We start from the raw sequence: 23,969 nt of genomic DNA, 5'->3' as shown, positions 1-23,969 counted from the left end.
TTATCTGTAAAATAAAGGGATTTTAACTCAATGGCTAAGTTCTATTTTACCCCTAAACCTGTGATCTATTATGATCTATTCTTGCATCCATCACTTAATAGTTTTGTGACCATGGGAAAGTCATTTGAACTCCTGGGTCTTCGTTTTGTTAACTCTGAAATAGGGATGGGGTAAATTATTATGTACAATTCTACATTTTATAGGCCATGGCTAGGAATGACAGCTAACACAGGATCCAAAAGAATCTTGACAGACTAGTTTAGATGATTAGGATTAATTCAATAAAATTATATCTAGTAGAAATAAGTGTAGTCTTCCACTTGGGTATAAAACAGTCAGCTTCACAAGTATAAGAGGAGGGAACCATGTTAATACAGTAACTATTCAGAAAAAGTCTGGGGCTTTTTTAGGACTGCAAGCCCAGTATGAATCAGTATTGTGACATAACAGCCAAAAGAGTTCATTCAGTCTTGGGCTGTATTTAGAGAGATGTGGCTTCCAGGAAGGAGGATATGATATTATTCTGATGTTGTCAGACCTAAGATGGAAAAATGTGTTCGCTTCTGGGCATCACAGTTTAAGAAAGACATTAATAAGCTGCAACATGTTCTAAAGAGTGCTGCTAGAATGGTGAAGGGCCTTGAGCCTGTCTTACAAGAAATGGTTGAAGGAACTGTGGCTGTGTAAGCTTAAAGAAGAGAAGATTTGTAGGGTGGGGGGAGGGGATGTGATGTGGAATCATTCTGTCTTCAAGTATTTGAAGGCTTGTCTTGTGGGGGAGACATTATACATGTTCTCTTTGGCCCAGAGGATAGAGCCAGGAGCAATAGGTGAGTGTTGCAAGTTATCCTATTTAGGTTTGATGTCAAGAAAAACTTCTAGCAATTAGAGATGCCCAAAAGTAGAATGGATTGTTTCAAGAGGTGGTAGACTTCCCTTCCTTGGAGGTCTCCAGATAGGCAAGATTGACTACTTGTCAGGTTGTGTTAGTGGGGATTTCTTTCAAGGACAGTTTGGACTAGAATGGTTGTTGGTGTCCTCAGAAACTCTCAGTTTCTTTCATTCTTTCCCTCTTCATGTTTAGATTAAGCTCGATCTAGTTAAATCTAAGATATACTGAAATTTTTTGACTGACTTCCAAAGTAATTTCACTTCTTAATAAATTTTTTTTTTTTAAAAAGGAAGCCCAAATTAATAATGGTAGCAATAGGCTTCCAGCCACGATGGTTACCTAAATGGAGGCAGACTTGCTTCCTCTCACGTACCCTCTCCACTGAAAGACTGAAATGCACACCAGACTAAATGATCAAGAAATCCAATGAGAAACTTTAGTCACTGCTTAACCAAAACCACATAAGAAGTCACCTGTAAGCCTGCAATCTCTAACCATGACCAGAGACATCTAGTAGTATGTATATCTACAGATTTATTTCCAGAGGCAGGAAGAATGAACCTTCCACCCCAAGAAGGTCTCAGGGGTGGTCAAAAATCACCAGGGTAGAGAGGCAGAAAAACTAGTACCGCATGGCAACTTTTAGACTGGAACACCCCCAGGGAGTTCCACAAGTTCCTTAGTATTGTGGTTGAGATACCAAGATTCATATAGGACTAATTCCAGGAGGTGGAGGTCAGCATAGGAACCCAGGAAAGCCAAGTTTAAACCAAGCAGGATTGACCACCCCCACCCAAAATTATAGCAGGGGGTACAGCTTTGCCCTGCCACAAAGCACCAATCCATAACTAAAGCTAGAGAAATAAGTAAATGACACAGACAAATATCTAAAATTATCATAGGTCAGAAATCATAAAAACAGCCAAGGAGAGAATAACAACTGTAAGTAAAGATTCAAAGAAAACAATGGATTTTCCACAAGAACTATATAAATACCCAGAAGAAATTATAATGAGATAAAAATTAAATTTAAACTCCAGAGGACAAAATTTAAGGAACAACAAATGGTGTAGAACATAAAGTTGTAATTCTTACCCAAGAAATATACTCCCTTAAAATTAGATTAGACCAAATAAAAATTGATGGACACATGTAACAGTAAGAAATAATAGAACAAAATTTAAAATATTGGGGAAAAAAGTAATATACCTAACTTTTTTTCAACGTACCTGGAAATTAGGTAAAGAAGAAAAAGTTTTGTAGACTCACTGAAACTTTTGATTGTTTTTTGTTTTTTAAAGAAAGAGCCTATACTCCATATTTCAAAAAATCATAAAGGAGAACTGCCTAGATCTTTAGAACCGGAGGGCAAAGTGAAGATATCAAGAATCCACTATTTACCATCTGGAAGAAACCCTAAAAGGAAAAGTCCTAGGAAATGTCATAGTCAAAAATTCAGAGCTCCTAAGTCAAAGGAAAAAAAAATACTTCAGACATCCAAAAAGAAGCAATTCAAGCCTCTACTCTAAGATTTTCAAAAAGAAAAAGAGAAGGGAAAATAAAAGGAATATACCAATATAGGAAAGAGAAAAAAGGGGAAGAATGTTGTTCTTTCTCATAATTAGAGTCTGAGATAAAGAGTATACAAAACATGGAGGAATGGTTGGGGGGAGCAGAAATCAGATTAAACTTAATCTTATCTGAAACAAAAATAGGTTCAACATACACAGACATGTAAAGAATTTGGTGTAGAAATCAGATTCAAAAGAAAAACAGATGGGGATAAGGAGAGAAGAGCCTATTGATCCCAAAGAGGGGATGAAAAGGAAAAATAAGTAAAAAACTGGTACCTAAGGTGATTCCATCAGTTGGGGAATGACAATAAATGTATGTATGTATGTATGTATAAATGAATGTAATGAAATATTATTAAGCCATAAGAAATAATGAAAAATTATTTCAGAAAATTCTGGGTAGTATGAACTCACTTAGGGTGAAGTGAGAACTGTATAAATTATATAAAGACAACATCTACATCATTGTAAAGTAAAACATCTGTTAAACATTTAAGAACTCTTCATCAAAGCAATGATTAGCTATATCTCTAGATGACAGGTGATGAGAAACAAATTACCCACCTCCTCATTGGGAAGCAATGGACTAAAAGTGCAGAAATAGACATACATGTTTTGGACATGGCTGTAATAACATGAATTCATTTTGCTTGGCTATTCTTAATTTGTTAGTGTTTTGTTGTTGGGTTTATTTTTTGTTTTAAATGGAAGAGGAGGGTGTTAACAGTGGTGATGCCCAAAAAGAGAGTGAAAGAAAAAGGCATTTAAACATTTTTTTTTAAAGCTATTGGGGTTAAGTAACTTGCTCAAGGTTACACAGCCAGTTATTTTTGTGTGGGTGTTAAGTATCTGAGCCCAGGTCTCCTGACTCTGGGGCTGGCACTCTTACTCACTATACCACCTGGCTGCCCCCATTTAAACATTTTTTAAAAATTCATAGAATACAGAAGGAAGTTCAGAAGGAAACACAAGCAAGCAAGGCAGTTTTGAAATTAATGTGCAGAATTTATTATATGCTTTTTTGAAAAGTGAAATGAAATGGAGATTCTTGGTTTCAAATATAGTCATTTTAAGTAGTGCTAATTGGTGGTGCTTTTCTTTTGATATTTAAATTAAGGATTTAAAATTTGAAAAATAAAGGTAGCAATAACAATTTGTTATTAATGATGAATTACCAGCATTAAAACTGATAATCATGACTTGTTTGGGTTGTTCTTTTATTTCTCTGATTTTTTTTTTTCCTACTTAGGTAATAGTGTTGTAAAGAAGGGAAGGAAATACCCTTTATTATCTGTCTCAATTTAAATTGATTAAGCTCCTACTGTTGTTATCCATTGGTTCTCCTTGCTTGATGGTCTAACAGTAAAACAATACTTCCAGGGTAATTTGTTTCATATTTATCAAGCCAATTTGATACGATCAGGAAATGCCTTGGTCAGGATCAAGAACCTCTCTTCAAGAACATAAATTAGATGGTCTAGTATATCTTCTCTTAACTACAAAATTACAAGCTCCTTGAAGGCAGTGATAAAAACCTTCATCTTTGTATCAGTCCCAGGACCTACTGATTCATTTTTTTTTTTTTAAAGCAATTGGGGTTAAGTAACTTGCTCAAGGTTACAGGGCCAGTTATTTCTGGGTGTGGTGCTGAGTATCTGAGCCCAGATTTGATCCAGGTCCTCCCGACACTGGAGCCAGTGCTCTTACTCGCTGTGCTACCTGGCCGCCCCATCCTACTGATTCTTTATAAATTGCATAGGCATAAATACTTTTTAAATAAATAATATGATCTTTTATTCCTACAGCCGAGAGACGCACAAGATTGCTGTATTTTATGTGGCCGAGGGACAAGAAGATAAACACTCCATTCTCACTAATACTGGAGGAAGTCAGGCATATGAGGATTTTGTAGCTGGTCTTGGTTGGGAGGTATTCGTTTTAAATTTAACATTTTAAAAAGAATTTTAGATTTTTGTTTGATTTCTTATAGGGAAAAAAGGTGTGTTTTTTTTCCTTGTTATGATACTTTTTTCCTTTATGTTACTAGAAAGTTCTTCTGGGGATTAAGCCTCTAAAACCTGGGGGGACTTCTGGGGACTAATACTAAAACCACTTTCAGTCATCCTGTTGCTTCTGCTCTGAGTCTCAGCTGTCAAAACAGCAATTGTTTGGAGTGTCAGTAGAGCTGGGTCTCTTCCCAGCTTTCTCACACTTGCACATAGTAGGTATTTTAAGTATGTATGTGTTCAGTTGCAACTGGAATTGTACCACCTGTGTGATCTTGGGCAAATAAATTAATTTTCTATGCCTCCTTGTCTGTTAAACAGAGATAATTATACCTGTCTCCTAGTATTATTGTATTACTTGTGACAAAGTATACAAATATGCTTTTAATATTATAAAATATCATATAAAATCTTGCACAGATAAATTAGATTATATACAGATTATCCAACATTAACTATTGGCTTTTACACACAACTCTTTTTTTTTTTAAGCAATTGGGGTTAAGTAACTTGCTCAAGGTTACACAGCCAGGTGTTTCTGGGTGGGTGCTAAGTGTCTAAGCCCAGATTCGATCCCCAGGTCATCCCGACACTAGGGCCGGTGCTCTTACTCTCTGTGCTACCTGGCCACCCCTACACACAACTCTTTACAATATATTATTTATACTTGGAAAATATTCATTATATACCTTCATGAAATGAAACATTAGCTTCGTTTTATCAAATGGTTAAGTCCTCTTATTTAGAACTTGTACACAAATTAATTTATAATTTGTCATGAAGGGGGTGGCTAGGTGGCCGTAAATAGAGTAAAAATGCAGTAAATAGAGCACCGGCCCTGGAGTCAGGAGGACCTGAGTTCACATCCAGCCTCAGATACTTCACATACACACACAAAAGTAGCTGTGTGACCTTGGGCAAGTCACTTAACCCCAATTATCCTCCAAAAAGCAAAATAATAATAATAATTTGTCATGAAGAAAAAATACTGTAGAACACTAAATTATTATTTTCCACCTCAGGTCAAGAACAAAATAACACAAATTGAGGAATCATTTTGGGCTGATTAAACATCACTAACCTATTGATCATTTAATCAAATCAGCATTACTGTATAAATTTTTACCCTTAAGCCATTTCCAGTCTTTTTTTTTTATTTGCTTCCTTGCAATGATCTCTTACAAGCCTTTGTAATTTATCATTAACACCTATTGGTCCAACACAGGGCACCCTTGCTCAGCAGTTGGTTTCTCTCCTAATTAGTTTCTTCTAATTAAATGTCCTCAGATCAGAAATAAAATAATATGTAAATAAAAGAATTCTGACTTACTATTGCTATTTTTTTAATAATTGAAAACTATTATTTCTGAAAGTTAAAATGTCTGTGATTTGAGTTTTTTATGTTATGGTGTTGTTTAAACTTTTTTGTTTGTTTTTTTCCCCCACAGGTAAATCTAACAAATCACTGTGGTTTTATGGGAGGATTACAAAAAAACAAAAGCACTGGATTGACCACTCCATATTTTGCTACTTCTACAGTAGAAGTAATGTTTCATGTCTCAACACGCATGCCTTCTGATTCTGATGACTCTTTAACCAAAAAAGTAAGTGTTTTTGCTTTTTGATTAAAAGCAAACCTTAGTAAAAGCAGAATACTACTTAAAGGAATACTGTATATTCAGATATAAAGTATTTAACATTCATAAAGCACCGATTTTGTGGGTTTTTTTATATAACTCCCCATTTTATAGTGCAGTGCTTTACTGAAAATGATATTGTGGAGTGTTACAAAGCAATTTATGGTTGACTGTAAGAAAAACATTATAATTGGGGGTTGAATTCCTGAACAGAACCTCAGCTTCAAATAAATGTAGCTATGAACAGCTCAACAGCTATATTACTTTATACTAATTTAAAATAGTAAGTAAATATTTTGCTAAAAGTACTATAAAATCAACATTTTTCCCCCAGTCTTTTTTTTTTTCTTAAAGCAATCGGGGGTTAAGTAATTTGCTCAAGGTTACACGGCCAGGTGTTTCTGGGTGGGTACTAAGTGTCTGAGCCCGGGATTCAATCTCCAGGTCATCCTGACACTAGAGCCGGTGCTCTTACTCGCTGTGCTACCTGGCCGCCCCTCCCCCAGTCTTACAAGCATCAGTTAGGCACATATTATATGCTGTGTGCTGGGGAATAAAAAGACAAAAATTAAACAGTTTTTATCCTCTCAAGTAGATTACATTCAGTAGGAAGGAGACATTATTCGCAAGATTGTAAGGGGCTTTAAATTCTAAACAACAGTTTATATTTTATTCTGTGGCTCTTACTTCCTAGACCAAAGCACTTTTCCCTAACATGTAAGTTTCTTGAGGGCAGGGACTACCTCTCTTTTGTTTTTGTATTATATACAGCAGCATATAAAAATATAACTGTGCCATTTTAAAAATTAAACTGTTAATTAATTTGTCACCTTAGATTTAAAGTTTTCTTTGTAATGATTTGGATGATCTGTCTCTCTTAAAAAGCTCACTAAGAAAGTTTGAGCTGATACATTTTTTCCCGAGATAAAGTTTTTTATAGTAAGCAGAGACATTTCATTAACTTTAGAACAGCCTTAAAATATTGTGATAAGTACACAGACCCTTTTAATTTTATCATTACTAAAGGTCATGTTGGTTAAGGTAATTGTAATTTACCCAGAGAAAAGCATTTTAAAAGTTAAATACAAATTTAGCATTTCTCTTTTTTACCTTCTCCTTTCTCTGTTTATTTAAAACTATTACTGAATAAGCAATATCAGATTAAACAAAGGCTACGTCTACCATATAATACAATACCATTATACATTAAAATCATTCCTGGCACTTTCTACAACTCTTAAACAATTTCACTGGAAAGTTGTAAAAGAATTACCAAGCCACTAGTATCAATGTATAGAGGTAAGTGTGCTGGACTTGACATCAACCAAGATCTGAGTTCAAATCCCATTTCCAAACATTTACTGTGACCTTGGGCTACTTAATGTTTCAGAGTTTCAATCTCCTTAACTGTAAAAGTGGCAATAATAATACCTGTAGTACCTATCTCTGAGTTGCTGTAAGGTATAAAGTATAATATGAGGTAATATAAAATGTTTTTGTAGCCTCCAGACTATATAATAAAATCTTTTATATCATGCTTAATATATGCCAGGCACCATGCTAAGCACTTTAGATAATAGCTGTTATCTTGTTTGATCCTCCCTACATCCCTTGGAGATAGGTGCTATTAAATAGAAGTTACATGATTTGCCCAGGGCCTCCCAGTGAGTGTCTGAGGCCACATTTGAACTCAGGTCTTCTTGACTCTAGACTTGGTGCTTTATGCCATCTATCAGTTTTGTTTTTATAAATCTAAAAATCTTTATCAAAGATTTTCTAAGAAATAGGACAATAAGGGGTGGCCAGGGGCTCAGTGAGTAAGAGCACCGGCTCCAGTGTCAGGATGACCTGGGGATCAAATCCGGGCACAAATACTTAGCACCACACCCAGAAATAACTGGCTGTGTAGCCTTGAGCAAGTTACTTAACCCCAATTGCTTTAAAAAAAAAAAGAAAGAAATAGGACAATATTCTGATTTGTTGTTGCTTCAAACATTGATAGACAATAGTGAAAGGCAGCAAAATCTAGATTTAGATTATAATTAGAAAGTTCTCTAAACAAGTACCAAGGGTCAGGTAGGTGGTGCAGGGAATAGAGTGCCAGGACTGGAGTTAAAAAGACTCATCTTCCTGAGTTCAGATCTGGCCTCAGATACTTTGTAACTTGCTGTGTGAGCCTTGTCAAGTCACTTAACCTTATTTGCCTCAGTTTCCTCATCTGTAAAATGAACTGGAGAAGGAAATGGCAAACCATTCCAGCATCTTTGCCAAGAATACCCCAAATCGGGTCACAAAGAGTCTGAAACAACTAAATAACAACAAACAAGTATCAAAAGCTAGGGATTGCCATTCAGTAATATTTGATTAGGAAAGTGTGTTCACTACCAGGTATTAGTATGTAGGGTATTGTGGCATCTAAATTTTTAAAAAGCATATGTGGGAGCAATCATTAAATATTTCTACCCTCTTTAGTATTAGTTAGAAAGAGCACTAGACTTGACACACCCTACTAGCTGGGTGACCTTGGACAAGTCACTTAACCCCAATTGCCTTGCTTTCCCCTCTCCAAAAAAAAAAAAAATAAAGGGCACTAGATTTGAAATCAGAAGACCTGGTTCAAATCCTTGCTTTGGTTCTGACATGTATATTTTTGGACAAGTCACTTAACCACTATGGATCTCGTATTCCTAATCAGTAAAATTAGAGAGTTGGTGTACATGATATGTAATATTCCTTCTTGCTTTAAATCTAAAATCCCATGATTCTATGAAGTATTTTGGTGTGATACATCTTATAAAGAATATATTTTCTTTATTAGAAGATAAAACTATAAAAAAAAATGTGTAGCTAATTCCCTTCAACAAAAAAATGGCTTACTGCATTGGTATTTTTTTACTAGAATTTAATAAATTCCATATTAATGATAATAAGTTGAGGCTTTGAACGTGTGTCCTATTACAAATGAACAATTGGATATCATTAAGTTGTCCCCTTTTCCTTTGTACATATATCTTCAGATGTGCTAATCCATTCAGTAGACACATTAATGAGCACTAGTGGAAGTGTAATATTGGAGGAAGTAAGGCTTGTTGACCTCAGCATGGAGTTTAATACCTTTAAATTAAATTAGATACTTGACAGTGAGTATAAAGAAATAGCCATGCCTCTGGCAAACTAGAATTATTGATGTCTTTCTGTTCTTGATGTTAAACTTAGCTGGGAGGAGAAGGGGGAAGAAATCATTTATGTCTATTTTACAGACACTAACTTTAGTTCTGACTTTTCATTTAAAATTTTGTCTAGTAATTTTGTAAAATAATCATTTTAAGACCTTATGAAACAAGTGCAGCATGTAACTTTCTCTAGAAATTTTAAAGTACAGCATTTTTTTTCCTTAGGAAGAAAAACTTCAGTTTTTCAGTAACATCAGGACCTAGTTGCTGTAACTTTTCTGCAGACTTTTTCACAAATTGTCCAGTGATAGTCAAGTTGGGGCATTCATATGATTTCTTACACCGTGGTGCAGTGTTACTGGTCAGCCACCAGTTTAAGTCATTTTATCTCTTTAAATCATCTCTAACGATGTAATGGAAAATACTTAAAAGTAATTTCCTTTCAACACCTAAAAATCAAAAGTGCTATAAACACTGAGATGAAGTGTTCATAGTATCCCCTTTCATTTCTTTTTTATTTTTAAATAAAGTTTTATTGATGTCTCTTGTTTTTATATCATTATAATTTTCCCCATTAGCCCTCCTTCTCCACCTCCCAGAGAGCTATCACATATAACAAATAATTTTTTAAAGAAAGAAAAAGAGGAAAATAACAGCATAAATGATCTATACGCTGAAAATCTCTTTCACTTCTTAAAATAGAGATCTAATCGTGTTATTCCCTATTGCTTATAGGATAAAGTATAAACTCCCTAGTCTGGCATTTTTTTAATCTTCACAATCTGGTTCCAACATATCTTTCTACATTTATTTCATACTATTCCCCTTCACCAACCACATTTTAACCATGCTGGAACTGTTACCTAGTCTTTTCCTTCACTTTTCTACTCACATGCATTCATGCAAGCTGTCAGCTAAACTTGGAATATACTTCTTTCATAATGCTACCTGTTGAAATCCCTTTTCTTCCTTCAAGAAGCGCCTTATGTGTCACCTTCTCAAAGAAGTCTTTCCTAATCACTCTATGTAGAAATGATTCAATTCCTATCTTTTCCAACTTCCTTGTAACACTTTATGAACCTCACTAATGACTTCATAAAATTGTTTTGTTTTATACTTATTTGTATATTTATTGTAAGTTTCTTGAGGACAGGAACTCTGATATTTTCCAGCATTGTATTCCTAGCACTTGGCAGACTACCTTGCATATAGTTGGTGCTTAATAAATGCCTCTTCTTGTTCCCTAGTTTCCTATAGTTAACATTCTTTTTTTTTTTTTAAAGCAATAGAGGTTAAGTAACTTGCTCAAGGTTACACGGCCAGTTATTTCTGGGTGTGATGCTGAGTATCTGAGCCCAGATTTGATCCAGGTCATCCCGACTGGAGCCAGTGCTCTTACTCACTGAGCCACCTGGCCGCCCCTATGTAGTTCACATTCTTAAACCCAACTTATCTATAATAAGCTCTTCAAGATTTAGCTTTTGCTGAATGATATGGATGAGATAATTATAGTTCACATTCAGTTTGATTCTTATAATATGTTGACTCTCTTTTGTAGTAAATTTTCTCTTTTAAGGGTCATGTACATCCACATATATTTGCATTTTGAGTCAGTTTCCTCTGAAATTCTGTTAATGAAATGGAAAAGAATTTATTTTCTTTCAAACTTTGAAAAAGAATCTACATGAGGTTCTGGCTTATAAATAAGTCAGATTAGTCCTTTTCAGATCAGGGGTTTAACGGTTTCTATAAAGTTTAGGGAAATAAAATTAAACTCCATGGAAATCCCTAAGAAACTACAGCCTGAATATAACCTCTGGAAAGTAAACTCATGCATATCTTAATTATAGAATTTCAAGGAAGAGATATGAAAAATTCTCCTTCAGTCACATTTTTTTTCACTAATGTCTTAGTTGATTTCTTTAAGCATGGTACTAATAAAATTATGTTTATGTGTTCAATCCCTAGAAATGCCAGAGGGAAGTCATAGGTACAAATAAGTAACCAAAGCAACCTTATTCTAACACTGTTCCTTTAAGCCCTAATAAATAATACTGTAAATATGCTACCAGTGAAAGAATAATAAAGCCAAAGATTATAAATAGCTCTGCACGAATGTCTCAAACCACGGACACAGTATTATAATTGTTTACCAAGATCAGAATCATCCTTTCCATATGAGGTTATCACTTAAAAGTACTTAGATACACAAATGGATGTGATCTCATCAATTTAGTAGCTCCGTTTCAACAATGTAGATCACAATCAATCCATGCCTGTCTGTTCTACAGAACTCCTGTCCATTCAGGCTACAGTCTGTAAGGCTCTTGTCCATTCTCTCCCAAAAGTTTGACACAAGACATCCAACCTATGAACTAAAAATTATGAAAGTACCATGTATAAATACATCATATGTGCATCAATAGCTCTCTTTAGGCTATGAATGTCATTTTATATGAAATGAGTGGTTCTGAGTTAAAATCCCATTTCTGGCACTCCTTGTGTGCCCTTGGCCAAGTCAGTTAACCTCTGTAAGCCCCAGTTTTCTCATCTTTAAAATTAAGGAATTAGACTAATTGATCTTTGAGATATGTTCCAGTTCTGAATCTGTAATCCCATGTAGAACTAGGAAAAGACTTAGTTAAATGAATAATGTTCCATTATTCTTTATCCTTCAATCATTCAACAAATAGAAATGAAAGAGAAATTAGCATTCAAACCTGAAAGTATATTAAAAAGCAAAAAATCACAAAACTGTTTGATTTTAGTTCAGAAATAGAATAGGTGAGTAGAACAACCTATTTAGGGGAGAATAAAAAATATTGTTCAATTATTTTATATAAACCTGGAATTATAATTTTTTTGAGGAGAAGCAATTAGGGTTAAGTGACTTGCCCAGGGTCACACAACTAATAAATGTCTGAGGCCAAATTTGAACTGAGGTCTTCCTAACTCCAGGGCTTTATCCACTGTACCACCTAGCTGCCCCACTGAAATTATAAATTATTTGACAAAATAATTTTTAGGAAAACTGGAAAGCAATTTAATACAAACTAGGTTTAGGCCAACTATAACACTAATGTGATAACCAGAGCAGCCGCCATGAATATGCATACATATTTCCAGGGTAGATTTGCAAAATATAATAAGCTCTCTTCCTCAAAGGCAAAACCAAAATATTTATTTGGAACTTCACTGTTAGGATACCAGGAAGTAAGATTTAAGAAGGTACTCATCACTAATCCAGGGAGCTTCTACATCTTAAGCATTTTCTGCCTAGCCTCCCCACAAACAAGTTCCCCTAGACAAATTTCCTCCCTCCCCCCACTCAAGGTGCTTCTCTGTCTCTCTCTCCCTCTCTTCCCCTCTACCCTGACTCCTCTCCCCCCCCGCCAACTCCTTGGGCAAACTGCTCCCACACTGAGCTCCATGTGACCAAACTGCACCAGAGCTCAAAGCAGGTCACATAGGCCTATAAATGGGCGAGGAAGATCTTCCTATTCCATTAACATTATACCAGCTCATATCATAGATCAACAGGAGATCAAATGTCCAGTTTATAAGGATCTAACATATCATACCAAAAAGTACCTTTCATACCTGTGGCTAGAGTCTCTGCCTAATATTCTTTTTTAAAGTAATTGGGGTTAAGTAACGTGCTCAAGGCTACCACGGCCAGTTATTTTTTTGTGGGTGCCAAGTATCTGAGGCCAGAACCGATGCCGGGGCCGGCACTCTTACTCAATGCGCCACCTGGCCGCCCCCTCCCCCTAATATTCTTAAGCAAACAAGGGATAGAGAGGATCACAAAAGGTAAAAATGTGTAATTTTGATTATGTGAAATTTCACAGTGAATAGAGCACCAGACTTAAAGTCAAGAAAACCTGAGTTAAAATCCTTTCTCAGACACTTCCTAGATTTACACTGGTAAATCACTTATCCTATTTTCCTCATCTGTAAAATAAAGGCATTGGACTTACTGGCTTCTTAAGATTCTTTCCAGCTTTAAAACCATGATCATAAGATCCAATGAAAATTTTTGCAGAAACAAAATTAATATAACTCACTTAGGGAGAGAAGCAGGTGATGAAGGACAAAATTTGCATCAATATCTGACAAGAGTGATATCTGTATAGGAGAATATAACATAAGATCAAAAGCCATTGACCAATGGATAAGTAATCAAATGACATCAACAATCAATCCTTCAAGTATTTGTTACTGTAAGTGCCTGCTATGTGCCAGGTACTGTGTTAGGTTCTGAGGATACAAGTGCAAAGAATGAAGCAATCTCTACTTGCAAGGACTTTATATCCTAATGGAAGAGATAATAAGTATGTATAAAAATATAAAGTTAATAAATATATACAAAGTAATTTAAATACAAGGTAGTTAGGACAGCCAGGTAGCACAGAAGATAGTATGTTTGACCTGAAGTCAGGAAGACTCATCTTCTTGATTTTCATTTTGGCCTCCTGTACGTACTAACTGTGGGTAAATCATTTAACCCTGTTTCCTTCAATTTCCTCATCTATAAAATGAGCTAGAGAAAGAAATGGCAAACTTTTCCAATGTCTTTGCCAAGAAAACCCCAAATGGGTTCACAAAGAGTCAGACATGACTGAAACAACTGAACAACAACAAAGTTTGGAAAGAAAGGCACTAAGATCTGAGGGAATCAGGAAAGGTTTCATACAGAAGTTAAATGCTTGTGCTGAATCTTACAGAAAGGAGGGAACTTAGACAAAATTTAAGCCTGAATGTCTAGGAGAAGAAATTTCTCACAGGAAGAATTACAAACTTTACAACCATATGGAAGAATCTTCTACATCACAAATAATAAGTTAATGCAAATAAAAACAGCTGCAAAGTTCCAGAAAATTGGCAAAAATGACAAAAGATAGTCATTAATGTTGTAGATAGAAACACTAATACTGTTTTGGAACCATGAATTGAGAGGTCATTTCAGCGATAAAAGAAAGATCCCATGTACACCAAGATATTTATAGCAGCCCTTTTTGTAGTTGCAAAGAATTATAAACAGAGTAGATGCCCATTGATTGGGGAAATGACTAAACATTGTAATACATTAATATTTTAATTAAATTTTACCCTCCGTCAATTAAAGCATACCTTATCTTTCTCTCATGTCCTTCCTCACCTTTCCACCCCTAGTGAGAGAGCAAGAAAACAACAACAAAAAAAAAGGTATAAAACAAGTACCCTCGGGGCGGCCAGGTAGCACAGCGAGTAAGAGCACCGGCTCCAGTGTTGAGAAGACCTGGAGATCGAATCCCGGGCTCAGACACTTAGCACCCACCCAGAAACACCTGGCCGTGTAACCTTGAGCAAGTTACTTAACCCCAATTGCTTAGGGGCAGCCAGGTGGCTCAGCGAGTAAGAGCACCAGCTCCAGTGTTGGGACGACCTGGAGATCGAATCCCAGGCTCAGACACTCAGCACCACACCCAGAAATAACTGGCCGTGTAACCTTGAGCAAGTTACTTAACCCTGATTGCTTAAAAAAAAAAAAAACCAAGTACCCTCATAGGCCATGTTCAGAAAAGGAAAAAAGTTTTGTTTCATTCCTTAATACTCTGAGATTATGGTTGGTCATTGCATTGATCAGTTTCTATGGTTTTGAAAGTTGTCTTTACAGTATTTTTGTTATATAAATTATTCTTTTGGTTCTGCTCACTTCACCTGAATTAATTCATACCCATCTTCCCAGGCTTCTCTGAAACTCTCCCCTTCATCATTACTTACATCATAAGTACCCTGTCACATTCATATGCCATAACTTGTTCACCGATTCCTTAATTTATGGACATCCCCTCATTTTCTAATACTTTGCCATTTCATAAACAAGCTGCTGTAAACATTTTTGTACATATGGATCCTTTTCCTCTTTCTTTGATGTATTTGAAGTATAGAGTTATTATTGGTAATTCTGGGACAAAAGGTGTGCATAGTTTAATAGCTTTTAGGACATATTTTAAAATTGCTTTACAGAAAGATGAAGTCAGTTCACAGATTACCAATAGAGCATTAATGCAATATCAGCCAGTTTGAAAATTCTGCAGTCTCAGTGACAGAATTTTAGGTTCCCCTTTGCTTTGGGATTGTGGCTTTAGTTGTTCCTCTGCAGGCTTTAGGCTGTACTGGAGGCTAGAAACAAGACTGTGATCCACTTTGGGAACACTTACATATGATAAGATATGATAAGATACATATGATAAGAATGATGAGCCAGCAAAGGAAACTGAGCTTTTCAATCTGTTGATGCAGATCACTGCCAATTAATGCTTATTCATTGTATGTGACTCATCCACGTCTTTTCAAAAATTCACCAGAGGAAGTCCACCCAACATGAAGGAAGACTTTCTCAATTTCTTGACATTGAAGAGAACCCTGTGATTACTGTGATTACTCACCTATTATTTTTTGCCCTTTGCTACTTGACAAACCCATCTGCTGTTTTTTAATACATTTTCATAGTGATCTCTTTTAGTCCTGTTTTTCAAAGTTCTTTATTGACTTTATGTTGCAGCCTGATCATACCATGGACTTTTCAGTTACCTTTTTTGTTATGTTCATTTTTCTTTTTTTTTTTTTAGCTTTTATTTAGAATTTTATTTTTTCCCTAGTTACATGTAAAAACAATTTATAACATTCATATTTAAAGCTTTGAGTTCCAAATTCTCTCTCCCCACCCACCCACCCCCATTGAGGAGACAGACAATTCAATATAAGTTACATATGTGTCATGCAAAACTTACGCATAATAGTCATGTTGTAAAAGAAAACATAGAAAAGGAAAAAAAAACCTCAAACAAATAAAGTTTAAAAAAAGTATGCTTCAATCTGTATTCAGACACCATCAGTTCTTTTTCTGGGGATAGATAGCATTTTTCATCATAAGTCCTGCAGAATTGTCTTAGATCATTGAATTTGCTGAGAATAGCTGAACCAGTCATAGCTGATCACCTTACAGTATTGCTATTACTTTGTATACAGTACATTTCACTTTGCATTAGCCCATACAAGTCTTGTTTTCTGAGAGTATTTTTTCATATAGCTATAGATAGCTTTGATTATATCATCTGAAAACTGATCATATCTTTTGATCATTTATCAATTTGGGAATAGCTTTTATTTTTATAAATTTGATTCAGTTCTCTAGATGCTGAGAAATGAGGGCTTTATCAGAGTAACTTGCTGCAAAATTTTTTTCAATTACTATTGCTAACTGTATTTCCCTTTATCCTATCCCCCCCCTTTATTCTGTTCTATCTTCCCTCCCTTCTATAACTTCCCTCCTTTCTCTTATCTCCCTCACCTCCTACTTTCCTGTAGGGTAAGATAGATTTCCATACCCATTGATTGTATATGTTATTCCCTCTTTGAACCAATTCTGATGAGAGTAAGGTTCACTTACCTCCACCCTCTTTCTCTCCACTATGAAAGCTTTTCTGTGCCTCTTTTATGTGAGGTAATTTATGGCATTCTCCCTTTCTCTTTCTCCCAGTGCATTCTTATCTCACCCTTAATTTTATTTTTTATTTATCCCTTCATATTTAAATCACACTTGCTTCCTCTGTATATATATATATATATATATATATATATATATATATATATATATATTTTTTTTTTTTTTTTCCTTCTCACTACCTTAATAAAGAGAAAGGTCTTATGAATTACAAATATCATCTTCCCATGTAGGAATATGAACAGTTTAAACTTATTAAGTCCCTTATGATTTCCCTTTCCTGTTTACCTTTTTATGCTTCTCCTGAGCCTCATATTTGAAAGTCAGATTTTCTGTTCACCTTTCATTTTTTCATCAAGATTGCTTGAAAAACCTCTGTCTCATTGAATGTCAATTTTTTCCCCCTAAAGGGTTATACTCAGTTTTGCCAGGTAGGTGGTTCTTGGTTTTAAACCTAGCTCCTTTGCCCTCTGGAATATCTTCTTTAATGTAGAAGCTGCTAAATCTTGTGTTATCCTGACTGTGGCTCTACCATACTTGAATTGTTTCTTTCTGACTTTTTGCAATATTTTCTCCATGACCTGAGAACTCTGGAATTTGGCTATAATATCCCAGGCTGTTTTCATTTTGGGATCTCTTTCAGGAGGTGACCAGTGAATTTTTTTCAATTTCTATTTTACCCTCTAGTTCTAGAATATCAGGACAGTTTTTCTTGCTAATTTCTTAAAAGATAATGTCTAGGCTCTTTTTTTGATCTTGGCTTTTTCAGGTAGTCCAGTAAGTTTTAAATTATCTCTTCTGGATCTGTTTTCCAGGCCAGTTGTTTTTCCAGTGAGATTTTGTCCTTTATTTTTTCATTCTTTTGGTTTTGCTTTATTGTTTCTTCATTTCTCATAAAGTCTTTTGCTACATTCTAATTTTTGGAATTATTTTCCTCAGTGAGCTTTTGGACCTCCTTTTCCATTTGGTCAATTCAGCTTTTTAAAGCATTCTTCTACTTATTGACTTTTTTATTTTTTTACCTCTTTTACCATTAGACCTAGTCTATTTTTTAATATGTTATTTGCTTCACTATTTTTGGGTCTCCTTTACCAAGCTGTTGACTCTCTTTCCCTGATTTTCTTGCATCACTCACATTTCTCTTCCCAATTTTTCCTCTACATCACTTACTTGATTTTGAAAATCCATTTTGAGCTCTTCCATGGTCTGAGACCAGTTCATATTTTTCTTGGAGACTTTGTTTTCTTCTTCTGAGTGTATGTTTTGATCTTCCTTGTCACAACAGTATCTTTTAAGAGTCAGAATTTTTTTCTTCTGTTGTTTTTTCATTTCCCCAGCCTATTAGGTCACTTTTAACTCTTTGTTAAAGTAGGACTCTACTTCTAGGGTGGAGAGTGCACTGTCACAAGCTTCAGGGGTTTTGTACAACTTTTCAGAGAGACTGCTAGTAAACTGTAAGTTTTCAGTTCTTCCAAGGCAGTAGGAGCTAAGAAGAGGTGTTTACTCTTCTCCTGGCCTGTGCCCTGGTCTTTGAGTGAACACAAGCACTCTTTTCTGCCCTGGAACTGTGAGGAGGTTCCCCTTTCCACTGTTGCCACAAACTCTTCTATGCTAGTACTTCTCCTTGCTCCAGGACCATCACCCAAGACTGTGACCCAGATCTGAGGATGAGCAAAGCAGCATCCTCCTCCTATCCTCTTCAGTTCCAGGCTCAACTTTTATCTTTCTGTACTACCTACTACTAGATTATTTCTATAGATTATCCATTTGTATGCATGTGATAATCTGTGCAGTAGACAGATATTCTTTATCTACCTGGTCTTTCCTGTGTGAATATTCAGGCCATAATTTTGTGAGTGGCTACAGATCTGTTTCAGAATGCTCTTCAGCCTCACCCTGGAGCTGGGTACTCTGTATTGGGTCTCACCCATCACTATAGTGAACACCTTTGGTGGGCATATATCTTCTTATTTTGTTGTTGATTCTCACTTGATGTATATGATCAGGTAATCATTGAACATGGTTACTGCTGTTCTTTTGAGGACTCTTTAATGATTTTAATATAAAAGAATATAAGTATATAAGAAGTTGCAAAGAAACTTCTTAGAAAACAGCTTTCAAATGAAAGAAGCATTTTACCCTACAAAGTCGGGTACTTTTTTTTACATTCCACAAACAATAAACAAAATGGAATCTTGTATTCTCTATATCTCTTATTCAGTTGGAAAATTGTAAATTATGTGGTCCATTGTTGAATATAGTTTGCAAAAATAGTTTACATCATCATTATTGATATCATCATCAAGAATATCCTCAGGGCGGCTAGGTGGCGCATTGAATAGAGCACCGGCCCTGGAGTCAGGAGGACCTGGGTTCAGATCCAGCCTCAGGCACTTAACACAAAAAACTAGCCGTGTGACCTTGGGCAAGTCACTTAACCCCAACTGCCCTCCCAAAAGTTTAAAAAAAATGTCCTCAATAAAGAATTTCTTTAGATCAGAAAGTAGGAATGTGTGTCAGCAATTCTCTTGGCTGCCTTTTTCCCTTATTAATAAGGTCCAAAATTTTTTTCTATGATTTTTGGTATCTTTCCCTTGTTCATATACATTATGTGTATATGAAACAATTTTAAAGGTAATGGAATTTAAAGATCTCTTTGTGTTGGCTTGGTTTTCGGGTTAAGTGTTAAGACCCAGAGCTTATGAACCCTACAGTGGGCTGAACTTGTTGATGTGACAAGATGGGGCTGAACTGGGAGGAGATGGTGCCCTGTATAGGGAAAGGCCCAAGCTGAGAGAGGCCAGAAGAACTTTTGAGAGCAGCTCGTGGAGGCAGAGAGAGAGAGAGAGAGAGAAAGAATCACCGGGGTCCAGAGTTGTTGAGTGAGAGAGAACTGCCAGCTGAAGCTGCCTGAACTGCTGATGGCCAGTTGGAGTTGCCCAGGACTTTTGAGAACTGACACCTGGAGCTGTCGAGAACTGAGGAGGCATGACTGTGGTGTGGTATTTTGTCCATCTGTTTTGATGTTACTTTGTCAGAGTTGTTTGTTGATAGAGGCCTCAGACCTTGTTGGGCCTAGGTTCATTTCATAGGCAGAAGGTGAATTGAAGAGTATGCCAGCAATGTGTATAAATGTTTTTGTGTCTTTGTTAAGCTTGGTCTTCCCAGGAACAGAAACTTCAGAGAAGTTTGCCTGGGGCAAGATAAAGAAAAGACCTCTTCTTGGGTATTGAAGGCTGTGAAGATATTGTAACCTAGTTGTGACCTAGGGGTGGATGGCCTTTGTGTTTTGTGACTGACCAAATGAATGTACTTTGTTTATGATTGGAAACTAACCTCCAATTGAGACTATCCAGGGGTGGAGTATTTTGGCTTTTGTACTTTGTGATTTGAGCTGAGAACTTACTAAATGATTGAGTTACCCTGTATTTTGTTTTTCTTTTTTCTGTGAATGTTTTGCCTTAATTTGTTAATGAATATATGGAGAGTTTACTATACTTGTAATCAGAACCTGGAAGTTGCTTTTGTTTGGCATTACAACAACCCTTATGGTTGTTTCACTTCTTGTACATCTATATTTATCTATGCTTAGTCTAATCCAACCGCCTTTCTTATCATAGTTTTCTGTGGTGCCATTTCTACCTGTGTGTTTGTGGTGGCCAGATCTGCTGCCCTTGATGGTGAAAACAGTATATTGTTAGATCATTTTCCAATCTTCTCTTACCTGTCCTTTAATTTTTGTCATAACATGCCCCTGACATGACTTTGCCAAGCTTTCTTAAGATTGGTTTTGCCTTCTAGTGCTTTATTATGATTTTTTAGGTCTGTACTGCTCATAATCATCCATCATCATTCTTCATAATATTTTACAAATAAATCTAGATTTTAAGCCATCCTTGCCTTTGGTCAGCTTCTCTCTTAACTTGGCAAGTAAGCTATGGCAGCCTTACTGACAAAGGCATTTTCAGGGCTCTTTTGGTCTTCTAAGCAATTAATGTACATCAATTAAGCTTCTATAGGAAATTATAATTGGTGATGATAACTCTGTTGTCCATTTTTAGTTTTCCATCATGAATTACTTGTTTATTACTCTTTTACTTGTTCTTGGTTTAATTTTTTTTAAATTGTTTTCCTCATTATTCTAGTTTTTAACTAATCACTGCTCTCACAAATCAGTGGCCTACCCAAACAGTCATCTGATTCAGAGATACTTCCCACACTAATAATGAGATTTTTCTTGTCTATTGAAATATAATCAGACATGTCCCACAAAATAGAAGACTTAGACATTTTTTCTGATCCCCTTGACCTCATATTTCTGAATTGACCTCTCAATTTCTGAAACAGAAATTTTACACCAGAAGTAAAACAATCTCAGCTCTTTCCATAGCCTAGGGCAGTGGTGTGGAACCCATTTAGAAACAGATCCCTTTGGGCCACATATTGATGTTAAAAATCATAAATTAACATTATCTATATTGTACTGCATTTTTATTTATTTTGTTAAATGTTTCCCAATTACATTTTAATCTGGTTCGGGCCATGCTTGGGAGTTTTCCAGGCCGAGTTTGATAGCTCTTGTTTAGGACACCAAGAAACATAAGAAGGTAAATCCTCCATGAACTAATGCCTAATTTCTGCCCACTCCTCAGTCCCTTCCCCACTGCCCTCTATACTCTCAGCAACAAGGCTGCTCAGTCTGACCCCACCCAATCCATAGGATTGCAACAGAAATGCAACCTCACATTCTAACATTGCCCTCCACTTTCTAGTCACTTGAAGATCCAAACTAGAAATTTGCCGAAATTGTGATAGCCAGAATCATAACAGCACTTTGTGCTGCCACGGAGCTCTCAGAGGTGATCAGAGCAGGACAAGTATTTGGGCTTGTTTGAGCTCAGTTCTACAACCTGACTCCTACTTCCTCTCACGGCCAAGGAGATCCAAACTCTGAACGGCAGAAATTTGCCCAGGCTACAGTAGCAGCATTGTGGTACCCCCTCTTTATGACTGAGCAGAGAACTAAGGAGCAGAGAGAATGAAGCAGGATGCCCCATGTGTGGTCCTATGTGGCACCCCAACTAAACCTGAGGGAAAGAATGCCGTGTACAGCTGGAGCTAGTTCTATCCCCCCCCCCCCCACATCACTTGGAGCAGATACGTAGGTTGGTAAACCATTAACTAATTGTCCAGTGTGGGAAGAGCCTAAGAGCCAGGCCCTAGTAAAACCATCATTAGAAGGTAGGGTATAAGAAAGAAATCACTAGGTGAAAATAAGGAAACAAAAACTGAATTCCAAAGATCTCAGGAAGAAAAGTCAAAGACCTTAAGCATAAGCAGATAAACCACTGGAAAGACATCAGAAACAGAAGGAAATATGAGCCCCATATCTAGTAAATGAATTCAGAAATCTCTGAATATATACTGTAAAAAAAAGGTGGGGGGAGATTGATTCAGCACCTGATGAGGCAGATGACCAATAATGTGGCTTTTGAGATTATAGAACTACAAGGTGCTGTTCCTGAATAGTTTAAAAGAGAAATGTGAGACTTTTATGGCCTACACCACAGAAATAATTGGCAGTGGCTCCTCTCACCAAAGAAATGGAAGAAAAGACAACTGATTGGGAATACAAATATACAAAAGTCAAGGATGATTTGGAAGAAGAGAAGCAAAAAGCAATAATATTGAAAGAAAACATGCTCTCCCTTTGTACAGACATACAGTTCAATATAATCCTATTGTGATCTTTAAAACAGGAAGTATAAAGAAAACTTAAGGATTATAGGTCTCCCAGGAGAACATGACATGTCAAAAAACCTGAACACAATTCAAGAAAACTGCCCAAAACGTCTGGACACAGAAAACAAAGTGTCAGTTGAAAGAATCTAGAGGTCACTTCTGAGGAAGGGGGAAATTGAAAGCTAAGCCAAAAATTTTTTAAAGGATGTCCTATAATAAAGAGACATTGGAAACATTTTTAAAGGGAACAAGACCTGAAAACATTATTTGCTTCTTGAATAACCTCCCAACAACAGAAATTCAGGAGAGGTAAACAAATATAACAGCCAAGGGCAGCGACAGTGAAAACAGAGAGACTGTTAAGAAACTATCTTCTAAATATATACAAGGAGACAAGGTTTTTAAAGCAACAGTCAGTCAGGTAGAGGTAATGGTGAAGAGGTGGACCTGGAGCATTATGGACCAAACTTTATGGCATACCATATCCCAGTGAATCTTTGTGTGTGGGGGGGGGAGGATTAAATTACAAAATGGGGAGGGTAGGTGGAAAGAGAGAGGAGAGGAAAAGGAATAATGTAATATCCTCTGGTTAACTTGAGGGCTAGTAATGCAGGGAAGGTGATTTCTTTGGTCTCTCTGAAAAAGGAGAGGTAGCAAGGAAATGGGTACGAATGTAGAAGAGAGGGGAGAATAAGAGAAAAAAGACAGGGAGGCCTTATTTTATGGTGGGAGGGGGTGCCACTAATGATGTTCCTGTGGTTAAAAGAGATGTTTTGTGGAGGGAAATGGAGCCCTTGCACCAGGTATTTGGACTTTGGAGACACCATTCATCCTGTCTTGGGAGGTTGGTGGGTGGAGGGAAGAGTCAGCCCCTGGGAGCACCTAGTTCCTAGGAGAATGAGAGGGCATGGACCCAGCAAAAGGAGGTGAACAGAGAAAAGCAAAGGTCATTGATGATCTGCATAATAGGGGATGTGGGGAACCGGGAGAGCCTGCCTTGGAGCCTATCCTCTTAGTCAACTACAGGAAATGCTATTTATCTGAGAGTAAGGCACAATGGAAAGAGGGAGCAAACTTGCCAGAGGGCAAATTTACTCAGCAGTGGCAGAACCTATTTAGAAGAAGACCAGAATGACTTGTTGGAAGTTTTGATTCCTTGAGGAATACAAAGGGACTAGATAAATATGGGAGCCATAAACCAGAGAATAAAGGTCTGGAGAAGTCAGAAAGAGATGATGGATAGTGAAGAGATTAAGGGAGAAAAATTATCTGGAAAGGGACCCAGTACATGAAACTTTTCAAAGTAATGAACAAGACTAGTTGAAGAAGAGGAGAAAAAGAAGAGTTCTACTTTATTAACTGAAAAGGAAAAAAAGGGGGGAAAGAACCAAATAAAGGCAGATATTTACAAGCAAGAATGAGGGGAAGAGATCCATTGTAAGCATAGCCACCC

General features: G+C 36.4%; 1 protein-coding gene across 4 annotated transcripts in view; it reads left to right on the top strand.

Annotated features, from left to right (window-relative positions):
• RALGAPA1 (Ral GTPase activating protein catalytic subunit alpha 1) overlaps positions 1-23,969 on the top strand; it is a 323,542-nt gene that overhangs the window by 239,621 nt on the left and 59,952 nt on the right. For all 4 annotated transcript variants that reach the window (XM_069082259.1, XM_069082260.1, XM_069082261.1 and 1 more), the window contains 2 exons: positions 4,272-4,395; positions 5,921-6,076. In XM_069082259.1, coding sequence (XP_068938360.1) covers positions 4,272-4,395; positions 5,921-6,076 — 280 coding nt within the window. The remainder of the gene's footprint in view (positions 1-4,271; positions 4,396-5,920; positions 6,077-23,969) is intronic.

The sequence above is a fragment of the Petaurus breviceps genome, unplaced genomic scaffold (assembly GCF_028583685.1).
Source record: "Petaurus breviceps papuanus isolate PSGF00001 unplaced genomic scaffold, PetGlider_PUasm1.0 164, whole genome shotgun sequence".
NCBI lineage: Eukaryota > Metazoa > Chordata > Mammalia > Diprotodontia > Petauridae > Petaurus > Petaurus breviceps.
The sequence above is the reverse complement of the archived record's forward strand: the minus strand, read 5'-3'. Positions and strand labels throughout refer to the sequence as shown.